The 16,913-nt window shown below is 40.0% G+C and overlaps 1 protein-coding gene across 2 annotated transcripts in view; it reads right to left on the reverse strand.

Moving 5' to 3' along the window:
- Positions 1-270: 270 nt before the first annotated feature.
- The window catches only part of efna5b (ephrin-A5b), a 102,404-nt gene continuing 85,761 nt past the window's right edge, over positions 271-16,913 (reverse strand). Inside the window, exons 3-5 of one of the 2 annotated variants that reach the window (XM_061671935.1) lie at positions 4,429-4,494; positions 3,996-4,076; positions 271-579 (exon numbers count right to left, since the gene is read on the reverse strand). In XM_061671935.1, the coding sequence (XP_061527919.1) occupies positions 452-579; positions 3,996-4,076; positions 4,429-4,494 (275 nt within the window). In that variant the 3' untranslated portion in view covers positions 271-451. The remainder of the gene's footprint in view (positions 580-3,995; positions 4,077-4,428; positions 4,495-16,913) is intronic. The other variant, XM_061671936.1, reaches the window with a different exon arrangement.

Raw genomic sequence — 16,913 nt, forward strand, 5'->3', positions numbered from 1 at the left:
TTCCTACTCTGTTGTAAACGCTGCTACGAAACACAATATGGTAATTGGAACAAAACACTATAGATTTGTTGAGCATGCGTCTGTGTGTGTGGGGGGGGGGGGGGGGGTGTGCACTGCATTTGTGTGTGCTGCAATGGTTAAAAATGATGTAAAGCACTGTCACAGGAAAGTAAGAATCACTAAGTGTCAGAACAAAAAAACAGATTTGGCATCTTAGGCTTGCTGGGGGGGGGGGGGGGGGAGTCTCTCCCATTTTTTTTCCCCCCGCTCACAAACGGTGAGACACTTCAAACTTTGTCTGGGGGGAAAACAAAAATCGAGGGATTCCTTGGGCAGCCTGCCAATCAAGCAAAACAAGCTCCGCCCTCAAATCCGGCCCCTTTCCCCTGCAACCTCGGGCAGATTCAGGCCACGCTGGGTGTAAATTGCCCCTCCGAGACAGGCGGGGGCGCTATAAGGTGAAGAGTGCTGCCAGGCAGAGCAACAGTGAAGCCAGAGGTGGAGTAGACGGGGGCAGGTGCGGCGCACCGTTTGTCTCCTCGCTTCGGGACGGCTCGGCTGGTTCATGGCTCGTGTCGTCTACAGGATAGGGGGGAAAACAATTATGCAATTTGACATTCAAATATCGACAATATCACATTATTAAACATTAAAGCCTTGGGTTTTGTGCTATTTGAAATAACAGTCTAACAATAATCGAGCCACATAAGGATATCTGGCTCATGTTAACAACTTTTTTAGACACTAAGGATTAGTGGATTCTGAGTTGCCATAAGAACTTGGGTTGCTATGTCATACTAATACAGGGGTACCTTGACTTATGAGCTTAATTCTTTCTGTGACCAAGCTCGTAACTCAGTTTACTTGTATATCAAATTATTTTTTTTGTTCCCCCATTGAAATGAATTTAAATTAATCTGCCCCTCTAAAACTGCCATTTGTTTGTTTCTTGTTTTTAATAAAGAATAAAAAGGAGAATGTGAAGAAATTAACTGGTTTTTAAAGCTTAAGTACACATACTTAATGTACTGTACAGTTTGTGTATTGGAAGTGTAGCTTTATAGGGCAAGGTCAAGTGAGTGATGACAGGAACTGGAGTAGGAATATCTATGTGTGAGTGCCTGGGCGTGAGTGGTGACTGACAGCAGCTCCTTGTGAATGTTCTTGTTTTCTATTTGTGTGTTTGACTGTTTGTCCCCGTCAATAAATGGCCTTAAGCGCATTAACGACTGTGGGTCTCCTTGTCCACAAGTGAGGGTGTAAAAAACCCGCTGTAAAATCATGACAGAAAAAAAAAGAAAAACACTGAAACAGTAAGTAATATTTTATAAATTACAAATTGCAAATTATACATGTCAAATATGTTAGACGAATCACATTTCTATGTAGAATGTGCAGGTAACTTAATAAAACACAAATATCTAGTTGCCATTAAAAAAAATCATGTGAAGCCACATCGTTCCCAGAATGCATTGCGCCATGCAATGTTGAATTATTGCAGTTATAAGGATGTTAATTCTTGTCATTCATGTGTGTTCATATCGCCAATAGTTCGTTGAATGTGTGCCTTATTGAACGGTCACATTTATGGTTGATTTATGTTGCACTGTTTTTTATTAAAACTGTGACTTTCGGTTGTGACATCCCGAACAATTCCACTGTACAATTTGTAAAACTGAACGAGGCAATTACTGTTGCAATCAAGACTCCGGAATTCCTGAGAAACAATATCTTTGCACAATTATAGCTGACTGTTACTCATGAGTCACATTGATACTATTTTTGTTTTGCTGATAATTTCCTCTATTGTACTTCATTAGAATGGCATTATCTTTGTATAATGTTGTAATGGATTAGTGTAATTAAAGAAAAAAATTCTGCCAAAGAAAAATATTATTGCCCATTTGAGATAGTATAATTAGCAGGATGTTCATGTTATTTCAGCAGAAATGGGGTGTTTAAACTTACCACTTAAAACTGTATTTTTTCGGTAAACCTGACATTTTTATACGATAAAATATACAAGCTGTTTTGTAAAGATATTTACATTTTTATTGTATTTTTTACGGACAATTCTGGCAACCCAACTGCCAGATTTTTTCTCTGTAAGAACTGCAGATTTCAAATTTATGATTTTTATTTATTTATTTATTTATTTTTTACATTGTACCTTAATTGCTTTGTTTTTTTTCCTCTTCACTTGAGTGTATCAGAAGTTTGCCCGAAACAAAAATTTCCACGTTTCAGCTCGTAACCTCAAAAAACTTGTAAGTTGCGGCACTCGTAAGTCAAGGTTCCTCTGTACTGTGTTATTCTCCGAGGTGGGCACCTTTTAGAAGCTGGGAAAGGAGCTGGGCCATGCAGAGGGCGCAGGCAAGGGTGAGCAGGCACTGTCAAGCTAATGTTTTAAAGCAAGCATATCAGAGGCATGCAGAGTGTAGACAGCAGAAGCAGGCACGATAGCGTGGTGGGAAAGGGGCCAGGCGCAAAGAGAGGAAAGTAGGGCATCAATAATGTCAAAGGCCTTTACACGTCTGCACGTTCTCTTCACATGTCAATATGCAATGAAATTATAAACCAACGTCGGAATATCCTGTCGTGACGACTGCAGCATGTGTGTCCCGACATAAGAATGCAGGATCATGAGTCCAGAAATGGAATCCATCGTGTTAAATGAATGAGTGGATATTTGGCATTTCCAGATGAAGATACAGCAAGACCATAAAATGTGATCATGATGGACATGCAGTTGAGGGGAGACAAGTCTATTGGTGACATATATTAGGGGTGTAAATGCGTGCAGCAAAAATGTGTTCTCATAGTGCTCCATAAGTGTAACAGGTGGTCAAATGTGACACATAAGCTGGTTCAACCGAGCAGAATAGTTTAGTTCATCTCACAGCGGTAGAGTTTGGAACAATTCAACACTCAAGTGGGTTTTGTTTTCCTTAAGTTTTCGGGTGGGACCACAGAGTATGGGCGCAGTATAGAGGGGGTTCTGTATTTACGACGGTCCCGATATATGAGGTTTCGAGGTTACCAGCAGTGCCCAATGAACGAGTTTGCCCAGGGGCGTAAGAATATACGTATGGTCATGCGGCACAAGAAGGCAAGCTCAGTTTCTGCTGAACTTACCTTTTTTCATTTGATGATTTAGTATTTATGGCCGAGAAGTGTTTTTCATACAAGTATTCACTGTAATTATGTCTTTACTACTGTGTTCGGTTACCCAACACCTACAGTAAACAGAGAACTCCTTGTAGTTATTTTAGTAAATTTAGAAATGTTGACAATTACTCAAACTCTACTTGCTGGGGTTTAAGCATATTAGCTATGTTATTATTTCTCAATAGAATACGCATTTGTTTTTTTCTTCTGAAATTGTGCAATGTTTAAATAAATCTAAAAAAGACAGCTTTTTTTTTTTTTTATTTCTTTGACTTTCTTTAAATCTGTTGTGAAATACTCAAGATCAAATATAGTATGTCTTGTACATGATGATATTTATGATTACCCTCTTGGACAGAGGGAGGTGCGATATGGTGAAAGCATGTACTACGTATATCTATAAATATTTTGCGTTTTTCGATTTAAATAAATCAATAAAGAATAAATGACCAAAACACATTCAAAATTAGTTCGTATGGGGAGGAGGGGTGTTTCATAATGTTTGTAATTGGCCAGCGACACTATGTAACATTGTAGATTGTTTTCTGGATGTAATGTGAAAATCGCTCCAATAACGCCATATTTTCTCAACCAAACATTAGGAAGGATAGCATAATTACAGTTTTACACCCCGAATAAATAAATATGTTATAGTACATAAACAGAGGTACATGGTATGCAGCTATGATGGACTGGGTGGCGATCATGCGGGGTTGGGGGGGAGGGGGGGAGGGGGGGGGGTTGAGAAGATCAGACAGCGTGGCAAGGACAAGGCATGTGGACAGACGTATGAAGAGAGTAAAAAAACAGCAGGAAGCCATACTAACCTCGTGGTTCTAACGTATTGTCTACTTTGTCGTTTACATCAAAAACACGGTCATGTACCCCTATAGTTCTCACACAGCTGTCTATAAACAGAAGATAGGGAGAATGAAATCATCATCATTAGAGGTATATTTGCCAGGTAGACATTTGAAGCCCCCCTCTCAGCCCTGATAGTCAACACGTCAAGCAACAAAGCTCATGGCAACATTCAGATGAAGTATGGAGGACGAGAGGTGTCCTCCTTTGTTTATTTTTTGGTGTGTTTTCTTTATTTTCTTAGTGAGTTGCAGCAGTTCGGAGACAAATGAGAGCGGCATGTCGGGACAGCGAGCAAAAAAAAAAAAAAAAAGCTTTCTCGTGATGTCGCTTTGATTTTCAACACGCCAACGGTGCACTTCAACAGGCTCCGTTTACAAAGCCCAGTAGAGTACTTACTTGATGGTCGGACGAAAACTTTCAGCTTCAGGCAGGTTTTCTTCCCGTTCTCAGCAACGGTGGAGGCTGAAAAACAACACACATGCAAATTGAATGAGGGGCTTAATGGAGTACATGATGAATTTCACGTACCAGACAGCAAAACATTTTTTAATTTTGTTCTTTGAATATTATTAATTCTTGAAATATTACACCTTCACGCGCTGAAAATTAGAGTATTATTCTCTGAGAATTAGAACATTATTTTCTGAAAATTAGAACTTTATAATTCGGAAATAAAACATTTTCTACTCCCTTAAAACAAAAATGTATTATTGGAAAATGACGACTCGTCTTGAAATTGAAAAATTGAAAAAAATTGAACATTTCTGAAAATATTTTTTTTCCCCTTCTAAAAATAAAATTTTAATTCTTGTCAAAGTATTACCTTATTCTCTGAAAAGTACAACTTTTTTTCCCCAAACAAATTTGAATTTTATTCTTGAAAAATTATAACTATTCTCTGAAAACTACAAATTTATTCCTGTAAATTTGAAAGATTTTCTATGGAAAATACAATTGTATTAATGTAAAATTACAACCTTATTCCATTTAAATTATTACTTAATCTGTGTAAAAAAAACATTATTATTGGTAATCGTAGTAGTACTACTACTATAACTGTAGTATTATAAGTAAAAAAATGTTAATGAACTTTTGGTTATTCTGCATCAAACAGGTGTGCTGTGTAGACTGTTATATTATAATGTTAAAGCTCCTGTATTGGATCTCAGCTCCACCTAATGTTGTGGACCCAAAGTGTACATAAAAAGGTACACTCACAGTTAATGTACAGTATGTGCCACATGTGTCCTGTCAAGGCAACAGAGTGCTCTTAAAATCCCTTGTGTGAATACAGCGTGTGTGTGTGTTGCTTGACTACTAATGGCCATGTAGTGAGGCACCAGGTGTTATCTCCTGTAAGACGAGGGTGGGAGGGTCAAACACATGTCACTCGGAGCGCGGTGAGAGCACATCACGGTGAGGACTTTAAAAATACACAACCCTGCCTTGTGTCAGGACCTCACGTTCCAACACAAAACAAAAGTTGTTTGTCTTCTGCTCGTTTTTTACAGCTCTGCCTGTCCGGCGTAAGACGGGATCGGTAGATGTCGTGTTCGGATCGAGCCGCAGCTGAAGCGATGAGGCAATGAGAGCGTTTCCAAAGGCGACCATTTGGTATCTGTCATCCCCTCCGTGGTGAACCTTCACCTCAGACCTCAGACCTTGCTTCTCTCTCTCTCTCTCTGTCCCAGCTGTGTCACCCTCTCCTTTTGTCTGTCACCATGCACACATTCTGCTCCACAGCCTTACTGCGCCGTACTACCACACTGACCACTCAATTGCCTTTTTTATTGCTTATTTTGGTCCTAGTGAGGAGTATTACATTAAAACTACTAGGGTGGAGGTGTGAATTTTTTTCGGTTTTTATTCTCGTTTTGATGAATACTCGTTTTTGATTAATACACCTCAATGACAAAATTCAGAGATATTATATACAAATTGCAAAATTCCAAGATTCCTCTCGAATTAAGACTTTATTTTCCCCAAAAGTACAACTTTTTTCTTTGGCAACTACAATTTTATTCTTGGAAAAAGAAGCTTTTTTTCCTCTCTGGAAATTACAATTGATATATTGATTGATATTATTACAGTATAATGACAATTCTGACATGGGTCAACATGGATATAAAGTGCCTCATGAAAATGTAGCAGAAGTGTTTTCGTCATTTTATACCATTATTTTAGATTAAATGTACATGATTTTGGCATATCCCAAACACTGCTCTGCTAATGACTCGAATCATACCAAATGAAATTATTTTTTTCCTTGATTATAAGTTGTAGTCCACTTAGTTGATAAAACAAGATATTTTGATCATGCATTCTCTATTTTCATAATCATATTGAACATTCTGCATGTGTCCCTGAAAGTGCTGTCCACCCTGTCATTATGGGGTAACTGCCCCGTTAAGAAATCCTCTGATGTTTTTGTTTTCAGTGAAATTACGAGCAGTATTTTGTTTTTCTTCTATGAAAGCTGAACCAGGGGATGGTTGCAGAATAAATATTTACTTTTTTGTTACATAATTTTCATCATGAAATGTGTAGTTTGACGTTGTCAAGTTTAAGTTGTCCACTCTATCATAGTGGAATATCAGTTGATATAAAAACCTTTCATATATTCTAAATATGCACAATCAGCTTGCTGAATCATGCCACTGACAGTCCACCCTGTACTCATTAAATGCTAAAATTAGCCAAAAATGTTCACCCTGTCAGCAAGCTCACATAATTTGCTATTTGCAAGTACATTGTTTGCTTGCAGTTAATTTATATATATATATATATATCATCTCCATCACCATCATCCCTGAACTCCTTTCCTCCAAGCTTTTCCAGCTCGGCGTCTCGCCTGCCATCTGCCAGTGGATTTACAGCTTCCTGACGGGCAGGACACAGCAGGTGAGGCTTGGGGAGACCACCTCATCCACACCCAGTATCAGCACTGGGGCACCCCAAGGTTGTGTCCTCTCTCCGCTGCTCTTCTCTCTCTACACAAACGACTGCACTTCAACGCACCCGGCTGTCAAACTACTGAAGTTTGGAGATGACACCGCTATCATCGGCCTCATCAAGGATGGTGACGAGTCTGCATATCGACAGGAAGTGGAGCGACTGGAGGTGTGGTGCGGCCCGACACAACCTGGAGCTGAACACGCTCAAGACTGTAGAGATGATCGCGGACTTCAGGAGGCATCCTTCGCCACGGCTGCCCCTCACGCTGTCCAGCTGCCTTGTGTCAACAGTCGAGACCTTCAAGTTCCTGGGAATTACAGTCTCTCAGGACCTGAAGTGGACGATCAACATCAACTCAGTCCTCAAAAAGGCCCAGCAGAGGATGTATTTCCAGTGGCTTCTGAGAAAAGCACGGCCTGCCATGGGAGCTGCTACACAGCAAATCAGTCCTGTGTTCTTCCATCACAGTCTGGTTTAGGTGCTGCTACAAAAAAGGACAAACTCCGACTGCAACGGACAATCAAAAGTGCTGAAAGGATTGTCGGTACCCCCCTACCCACCCTTGAGGACTTGCATGCTGCCAAACGAAGACAAGAGCGTGCAAAATCCTCTCGGACCCTCCACATCCCGGTCACCAGCTCTTCCAGCTCCTTCCCTCAGCTACCAATCAATGCAAACTAGAACTAGCAGACATTCCAACAGCTTCGTCCCTCTTGCAATCAACTTCTTAAACACCTAACTTACAATTCCATTGCAACATGCTGGGAATTTTTTGTCTTTTGTCTTGAGTTTGTTGTCACATTTCTGTCGGGTCAATTACATATTACTCGTGCACTCACTTTAGTAGTCTCACCACGCTGCACTATTTGCATATCTGTTGTTGACCAATACTGGCCACTCACGCCAGAGTAGCATCTGCACCATTTGCACACTGACTGAGGAATATCTGCAAAATATGCACAATCAACATTGTCCCAGACTATCGTACTACTCGCTTGAAGTCTCGGCGCCCTTTGCACAATGGTCATTGCAATATTTGTCATTCAAACTTCTCTAAGTCCTAGAGGACTCTGCATCTTTTTGCACAATTGTCCAAAATAAATAACTAAATAAATAAAATGTACCGGCATTACCAGATAACTAGCAACCCTTTATTGCTCAGTGACTGTTTTTCTCAATGTCTTTATGTCTCAAAAGTGTTCTGTCAATTGACTGTCTATTGTCGTACTAGAGCAGCTCCAACTACCGGAGACAAATAAAGATGATTCTGAGAGAGATATATATATATATATATATATATATATATATGCATTCCATCTACCTAATACAATATGTATAAAGTTCAATGGAAAATCTCAATTTTCAATTTGTGAAATAGGGACGTCTCAAACGCACTTTATAGCAATATTGACTCTCACACTGTATGTATGTGGTGGTTATATTTGTAATGTGTTTCATTAATTGCTAGTCCAAAATAATGACTGATTTGGCCTTGGCAGAGGTACATAGTTATACGTTTATCTCTCCTGCAGCACTGTGTTCCCTCATTCCCAATGCGTAGTGACTAGGAGTAAAAAAATAAATAAATAAAAATCTACTGCTGACTTGCATTTTTCTAAATTAATATTAAGATCGTGAAGACGTTTTCCTACCAAATGTGTTAATTTTCCCCCCCCCCCCCTCCAAATTTCCACAGCTCATCAAGCCTCCATCATGCCGGCGTTATCCTTTTGTTAGCGTTAACGTTGCCGCTACATCAGCTTTTATCTGTTCCTCGGTCATGTGTCAGCGTGCACGGGAGGTGACTGGGGATTAGATGCTCTTTTCCACAGCAGAGAAAAGAGAGCGAGCTCTTATTATTATTTCTGCACACACTAATGAAGCTTGGCTGTGGTCGCTCAGCCACACACACACAATTGATGTCACTCTTCTTATTGTACTTCTTATTTCCACAGTTATACCTGAAACACACACTCCCACACACCAGATGTCTTATCTTCATCATCATCACCATCTTTGTGGCCAGATCTGAGCCCCGGCCATCGACACGAGCTACTTAGCGACAGCAGCTGGTTGTGAGAGAAGTACGGCTGCCACGAAAAAAGGCAAAGAGCGCGTGGAAGGGGTCTCTGTCGTGATGACAGTTATGTCAAGCTGCTGGGATATTTAGACATTTGTTCACAGCGCACATTAAAACATTGCATGAGCTACAAGAGAGCTCTTTTGAATGATGCAGGTATGGAGCCGAAAGCCCCCAAAGCTGCAAAAACTATGCACAGGAGCAATTACAGATTCTAAACACGATTAGAATATGGTAGAAAATTACATTTTTTTCAGTAATTTAATGCAAAAAGTGACATTTTTAAAGATTCATGAACCACATAGTTGAAATCTTATTTGGTTCTTACAGTATATAATAATAGGTGAATGTGGAATTTGGGGTTTTTGCTAGCAGTAAGCTATAATCAAAATTATGAAATATAAAAGCATGAAATATTTTGCTCTGTGTGTAGTGAATGTATATAATACAGTAAACTGCAGCTATTTGCTTGGGATAAGGACCACAAATAGGAAAAACTATGCGGGATTGATGCCGCCCGTCCCAAAATCCACCATTCAGTCCAAAATACAGCAATCTTCATTTATTTTAATCCTCCTATACTCAAGTGCAGTTTTAGTGTTCAAACTGTGCTTATTGTTACAGTTAGTTAGATCTTTGTTTTGATTTGTTTTTCAAATGTTAAATGCATTAAATTCAATTTTCTGTATTCTTAAGTAGATCATTATGAACATACCATGATGATTATTAGGTTGTTTTCAGAACATTACATATTATAGTTAATACTGAAATATGTATGTTCAAATATAAAACTGAATATGTGATTAATCAATATTTAATAAATACAATTGAATTCATTTGCATGCACTCATTTAATAATGAAGTGCAAGGGGTACCTAAAGAAGTGGCCATAAACTGTTTATTGGGAACAGCCATTCTTTGAATTTGGCTCCATCCTCGTGGGAAATGTCCAGCAGCTAAGCCCGGATGAGTTGATGTCTGGGATGCTCGGCCTGATCGGGGTGTGTTGTCGCTTCCACAAAGGACAGATGAAGCTTCGGCTCCACATGCCTGTCTTGTTAGCGGAACCTCGATCTCTGACGAGGATCCCTCCGCCCTGGCCCAAGCAACCCATGCCCGAGCCTGTTTATTTGGGATTAACATGCTGCATAGAGCCGGCTTATTGTTCTTGTAGGCTCTAACATCAACAGCTGCTATTCTGGTTCCCATCGGGCCAGCAAGCCTCCGCCATCAATCCATCCAGATAGTGCAGAGGGGTGGGGCTTTGAGAAATGGTGTCCCAGAGATGGGTAGAAGGGAGGGAGTGGGGTTTGGGGGGCGTGTTTGGTGGGTCAGGTTACTTCTTCAAGACCCGTCCCATCGCTGGTAATGGCCGGTCCCTGCAGTGCATTGCATTATGCATCAGCATTAAGGCAAATGGAATGAAGCAGAATCCAATTACGGCAAAACAAACAGGTGGGCTCAATGTGGCTTAGGTGCTGTATTGTTTCAATCACACACCGAGCCAAACCTTATTGCATCTGTAATGTTATCTGGAAAACACATTTCCTTGACCATTCCGTCGGAAATTTCACATCCACGGTTCTGCGGACAGGGAAAGTTGTTTATAATGTTATGGTCGAAGAATTTCGACGTACAAAGTGGTCCTTGGGTAGCGGTTAAAACATCAGCCTCACGGTCGAGAGGTCCTTTCGTTCGAATCTCAGCTCAAGCCCTCCTGTGTGGAATTTGTATCTACTCTACGTGCTTGCGTGCGTTTTCTTCGGCTCGTCCTGCTTCCTCACACATTCCCCAAAAAATGAATGTTGAGTTAAATGACACAAAATCACATTTGTCAAATTAAAAGTCCCGTGGGCAAGATCTGGCCTAAAGTTTCATTTTAAGTGTTATTCCTGTTCAAAACTTGTTCCTTCAAGAAAAAAATAAATAATAATCAGATGTAGAGGCAATAATATAATATATTGGCTTGTTAATTAGGCATCCCACACATAACATATTAGGTTAAAAAGTGTAACGACCACACGCTCTAGCCAAAAACAAGAGTCTGTAAACAATTACAGTGCAGCTACGCTTCTGGCAAGCAAACATCGTGGCTAGTGATATGCTTTTCTTTTTGCTATTTGTTCAGTTACTGTGACCAAAATACACACCCGACCATGAGGACAACCATAACAACGTGACCCCTGATGAAAACAAATTTGATGCACCTGCTCTAAATTGTCCATAAGTGTCATTTTGAATGTGAATGGTTGTTTTGTCAATTCCAGTTGGCCGGCAACCAGTCCAACGTGTACACCGTCTCTCTCCCAAAGCCCACCTGTGACCCTAACAAGGACAAGCGCTATAGAAAATGGAGCGGGGATGGAAAACAATCTTCCAATTTTAGCATTAAAAACAATGTATTGCATTTTGAATGTGTCACTGGCTGGGATAGTGATGATAATGATTAGCGTTGACATTTACACGCAGATTTCACATTGAACATCTGCTGCTCTTTAGAGCGAGGCGTTAGGAGGAGGAGGATGCACAGATCCAACCTGCTTTCCCTTTTATTTTATTCCCTGCATGACTTTAGAAATACAGGTCACGTTTGTATATTATTGATTTATATAATACATTGCTTGATTCTACTTTTTGGTATTTGTTTGAGTGTTGCGTCAATAGGATTTTAGTCAGCACAACCAACAATGGTCAGTTGTGATTGACACAATCAACGAGGTAGTAATATCTGTTCTATTTTCAAGGTGTGCTTTAAGATATTTTGAAATGAAATTGATCATTATTATTGGCAGATTTCTTGTGCGGAATCAGCTTTGGTTGTCGGTTCTTGTTAGCATCGTGTGGGTTAAACAGAACAATGTGGAGTCCAGTGCAGAACATTCTGAACCGGGTAGCGCTGCCAGCTCGCTGTAGAAAGGAACGCCACGTTGGTTTTGGCTTTGAGAAAACGCAGTTGTGTTTGGGAACAGCAGATTCCAGCAGTCTGGGTTTAAATAAACCGGTGTCCAAGAGAGGGACACTGACAAATACTGACAAAATGCTGCTTTGCAGACCCTTTTATGTGTTTATTTCCATTTACTAATGAGACCATTTGCAAACGTTGTCTCTGGGCATGGAAACAATAAAAGAGCAGACTAGAAGAGTTAGAATTAAGGCAGGCATTCCCGAGATGGCTTTTAGATAATGCATCAACCCTCAAGAATAGCAGTTACATGGCAACAAATAGAGGGAAAACAATAAAAACTACAGATCATCACTGAGAATCTACACGCATGCTTATGCTTGTCTGCAAGCTGTGCTAGAGTAAGAAGATGGAAAAGCAATGAGGCCCATTAAGCAGATGCTACTGCGGTGAGCGCGCTATAGGAGGGAATGATGAAGTAGGGAAATAGAAGGACTTGGATCCAGGCAGCTGTGGAGACATGTCCCGATCTCCCGACATCTTTTAGCTTCCGGCCGATGTAAGCCAAAGTCATTACTTTGGCAACCGTTGCCAAGGTGCAGAGGTCACATCAATGAGGAATAACAAAGGTGAAAGGAAGTGTGTCTGTATTTTCCCATTTACTGTAAAAAAAAACCAGAAAGATTCTTGAAGCTTTTGCTTTCCTGTGAATCACTGAACTAATATTTGGGTGAATAACAACTGCCTCACATGTGTTGCATGAAGTTGACCGATTCTGACACCTGTGAGCTGCTATTACAGCCATAACCATTGGACTGCATTCCACAATTCCTCCAGGAAAGAAAACATTTTTAGTCTGGATTTATACTGCATGGTTCAAGTGACACAATTCAGATGTTTTGCTCTCAAGTGGCACAATATGGATAATAACCCTTGCTGTTAGTCTAAAGGTTACCATATTTAAAGCAGTCGGGGGAAGAGTCAATCAATGCAAACAAAACGATGTAATTTTTTTGTTTAATTTGAATGGTTAATGAAATATTGTTTACTTCATGTTGTTGCTTGTCCAGTGTCGATGCTTGTGGAGTTATTTGAATCCAATTTGGGCACCTGTACATGCGCATAGTTCTGTCATAGTTCAGCCATATCGGATATATGTTACTTGCAATGTACATGGAAATAGACTGTCCCAAAAATCTACCCGCATGAAAATGGAATTGGAAATTGGGCACAAATTCATTCTTAGTGACATCTGACAATTAGCCCAAATGAATTGAGGGCAAAGATCTACGAGTTGTAATTTTCAACAAAATTTCCCTTTTACCCATAATTGTCTGTAACTGTTTTTTAGCCTCCACAACAACTAATGTGTTGAAGTCAATGGATTATAAGTCTAAACAGGGATCACAAGTTGCATCAACATGTTCACGTCTTCATATTCAAATAAATAAATAAACTCTTGACTTCCGGACGTGAGGTGGAGTTGAGCTTTTTAAAGGAGACACACTATAATGAATCACAGTACATAATGTTTCATTGCAGCACTTAAGTCTATCCCCAGGAATCATATTATTGTCATGGCCTTGGTATCCGCCCAACGCTAAATGCGCAAGACTGTGTGAGTGTGCATAAATAAGCATAATGACAGGAAAACAACAAATGCATGGTAAATAACCAATGAGGTATAATGAGTAATTATCAATGTGGGTCACAGGTTAACGGTCAATGATGACGTGTCCTTGTCTTCATGATGGTGAATCATGATCAGCCCACCAGGTGACGCACGGATAATCACAGTTAGCAAAGATGGGCACGCACAGTGAATCAGTCCTCACCTACTTTGGGTAACTTTTTTTTTTCTTTTTATTCACGATTCGCTCGCATTCAAGCACTCTCCATCAACCAAGCAGTATGGTGAATTTCAGTTTGGTATGCATGTTATGAAATGTAGGCTTTCTTGTATCCAAGTGAACACCATGGCATAGCTATCTAGTTATACACAGAGCTGAACTGGTGTGCAATAATAAATCAACCTTATGGTATTGCTATTTACCTCTCTCTAGATTGTCTTGTTCACAGGCGTGATGGTATATCATCTAACCGATAGAACCTTCTGGATGTGGTGTTTGTTTCTCTACATGTTAGATTCATTGAACATTTTAAATTGACCACAGTTGTGAGTGTGAATGGTTGTTTGTTCTACATACGCCGTGGGATTGGCAAAAATAGATTGGATGCATGTCTTATGTTCACAGTGAAACATACACGTGACATCAATATGATGGGGACCAGCATAATCTAATGAGGAGTGACACACTTATGGTTTGAGTTTGCTTCCCATTTAATGTCCTCTTGTGTGAAAATTTTAGTTTTTCGTATTATTTACATGGGCGAGTAAGGCTTTGATTAGGTGAGATGAAAAGGGAGGATGTGAACTTGCCCATCTATCTATCAGGATTATAATAATGCATTTTAGACAACGTGCGGCTACAACCCCTGCTCATTCATGTGTGTGCATATTTCGCACACATGCGGATGGTGCGACGCATGCGTACGTGCGTGACGGTCCGAAGCACGTAACTCCATGCTGTTAGATGACTTGTGGATGGCGGTGACAGGCTTGATTCTTTATGTGAACAGATGAGAGGGCCAAGTTATGACGCCCATATGCAGGTTCCATCCTTGTGCCGCCAATGGAACGGTGCCAGCTCTGTCACCATTAGTGAGCCTCCGACAGTGCTAACAAAACCCACTCCTGACTTAATTTGTCCATAGAAGCCATGTTCCTGCTTCAGCTGTGGCGTGTCTCTCTTTTGTAAGAGATGCCAGATGAAACATCACAATGTATATATATATATATATATATATATATATATATATATATATATATATATATATATATATTTTTTTTTTTTTTTTAAGATGCTGTCGACCAGGAGCAGTAATTAATTGACTACTAAAACACTGATGGGCAGTACAGTGGCAGGTGGTTGGCACGTCTGCCTCACAGTTCTGACGGTTCAAATCTCGACTGTGGCTTTCCTGTGTGGAGTTTGCCTGTTCTCCCTCGAGCTTGCGTGGCTTTTCGCACAGTTCAAACAGACATTAGGTTTGACGGAGACTCTAAATTGTCCATGAGTCTGGATGTGAGTGTGAAGGGTTTTTAGATAAATATTAGGGGTGGGACTCGATTAAAAAAAAAAAAAAACTCGGATTAATTAATCTTGATTAATTGCATTTTAATCATATGGCAATATTTCTCCTAAAAAGTAACATGGTTCAACTAAATGGATTTGACCACATTTAATTACATTTCAATACAAAACAGCAGAAAAACTAAAACCAAAATTAAACATGTAAAGTGAAATTGCCATTTTAGGAAGGTTTTACTTATTTTTGGAACATTATTGCCTTTAAATGGTTTCTGCCAGGTACAACCCCAATTCCAATGAAGTTGCAGCCATAAATTCTAAGTTAATGATTATTTGCTAAAAACAATACAGTTTACCAGTTTGAACATTAAATATCTTGTCTTTGTAGTATATTCAATTAAATATAGGTTGAACATGATTTGCAAATCATTGTATTCTTTTTTTATTTATGTTTCACACAACGTCCTAACTTCATTGGAATTGGGGTTGTACATTGTGCACTGACAAAGCTTCTGCGTTGTTTGGAACACAAAATGTGATTAAAATGTGTTAACTTTTAACTGTTAACTAATTAATTTGTGTGTAATAAATTAATCACAATTAATGTGTTGAAGTCCCACCCCTCACAAATACTGTATGTGCGAGCAGTCCAGGGTGGACCCCACTTCTTGTCCAAAATCAGATAGGACAGGCTCCAGATCACCTTTGACCCTAATCTGGACACACGCTTTGGAAATGAATGGACGATAACGCCAATTAATCAATCACAGCATACTATCACAGCGATCGTGCTAACCACTTGAACACTGTGCTGCCCATAACCGCACTAATATAAAACAAGATTAAGTAAAATTAATACTACTCGGTGCATAATTTATGATACAGCTATTCAACGGATATCGTTCCATTTTGCAGGTGAACTGTACCTACTGATGTGATCTTTGAGAATCGCCACGCAAGCACATTGAGTAGCCCATCCGGTCGGCCTCCTTATCTTTTGCGAGGAGCTGATATTGGATATCTGCCCTCTTTCAGATTAAAATAACTCAAATACAAGATGGTGTCCATATTATGAAAAAAAAAATGCTTGCATCAGCATTCTGGGAGATGGCTTTCACTTAAACCACTGCAGCCCAGTGATCCCTGACCTGAGAAGTGCTCCTGCTGTCCTCGCTTATCTCCCGTCTGCCCGAGAAACTCACTCACTCCTCACTTTTAATGCCTCCTTTTGCTGAATTGCTTATGTATGCAGTCAGCACTACATTTTAAAGTGTTGATTCTCACACACACACTGACAATAACCCACCTCAGACGGCAAGATGCTTTTGCCAGTAGGGGATTCGACAAAAAGCTCTTAAACAAAGCACCATTTTTTTTGTGTGTGCGAGTTCTGCAACTAACACTTCATATGTAGCCCCAACATTGCAGAATTTCGGATAGCACCTCTGTGTTCAATAAAAATGGGACACCAATAAAAATGATTTTTAGTGGAACCTCTGAGGTAGACCAAAATCTGTTCAGGGATGCTGGTTGGCGATTAGATACGTTTGTACTGTATTTCATAACATCTTTTCCCATTAGAAATTGTGTCATATTGTTCATAACACCTTAATTGACTGTACAGGTGAAATTAACCTTTTAACATTCCAAAGGGGAAGATGCCGACTTTGTGGTCGGCATCTTCATCGGACTTGTGGTCGTGTCATCGGACTTTGCAGCCGCAAGTCTTGGACACTCGGGTGAAGAGAGGGGCGGAGCTGTCAAGTGACCACCACCTGGTGGTGAGTTGGCT

The sequence above is a fragment of the Phycodurus eques genome, chromosome 3, assembly GCF_024500275.1.
Source record: "Phycodurus eques isolate BA_2022a chromosome 3, UOR_Pequ_1.1, whole genome shotgun sequence".
Taxonomy (NCBI): Eukaryota; Metazoa; Chordata; class Actinopteri; order Syngnathiformes; family Syngnathidae; genus Phycodurus; species Phycodurus eques.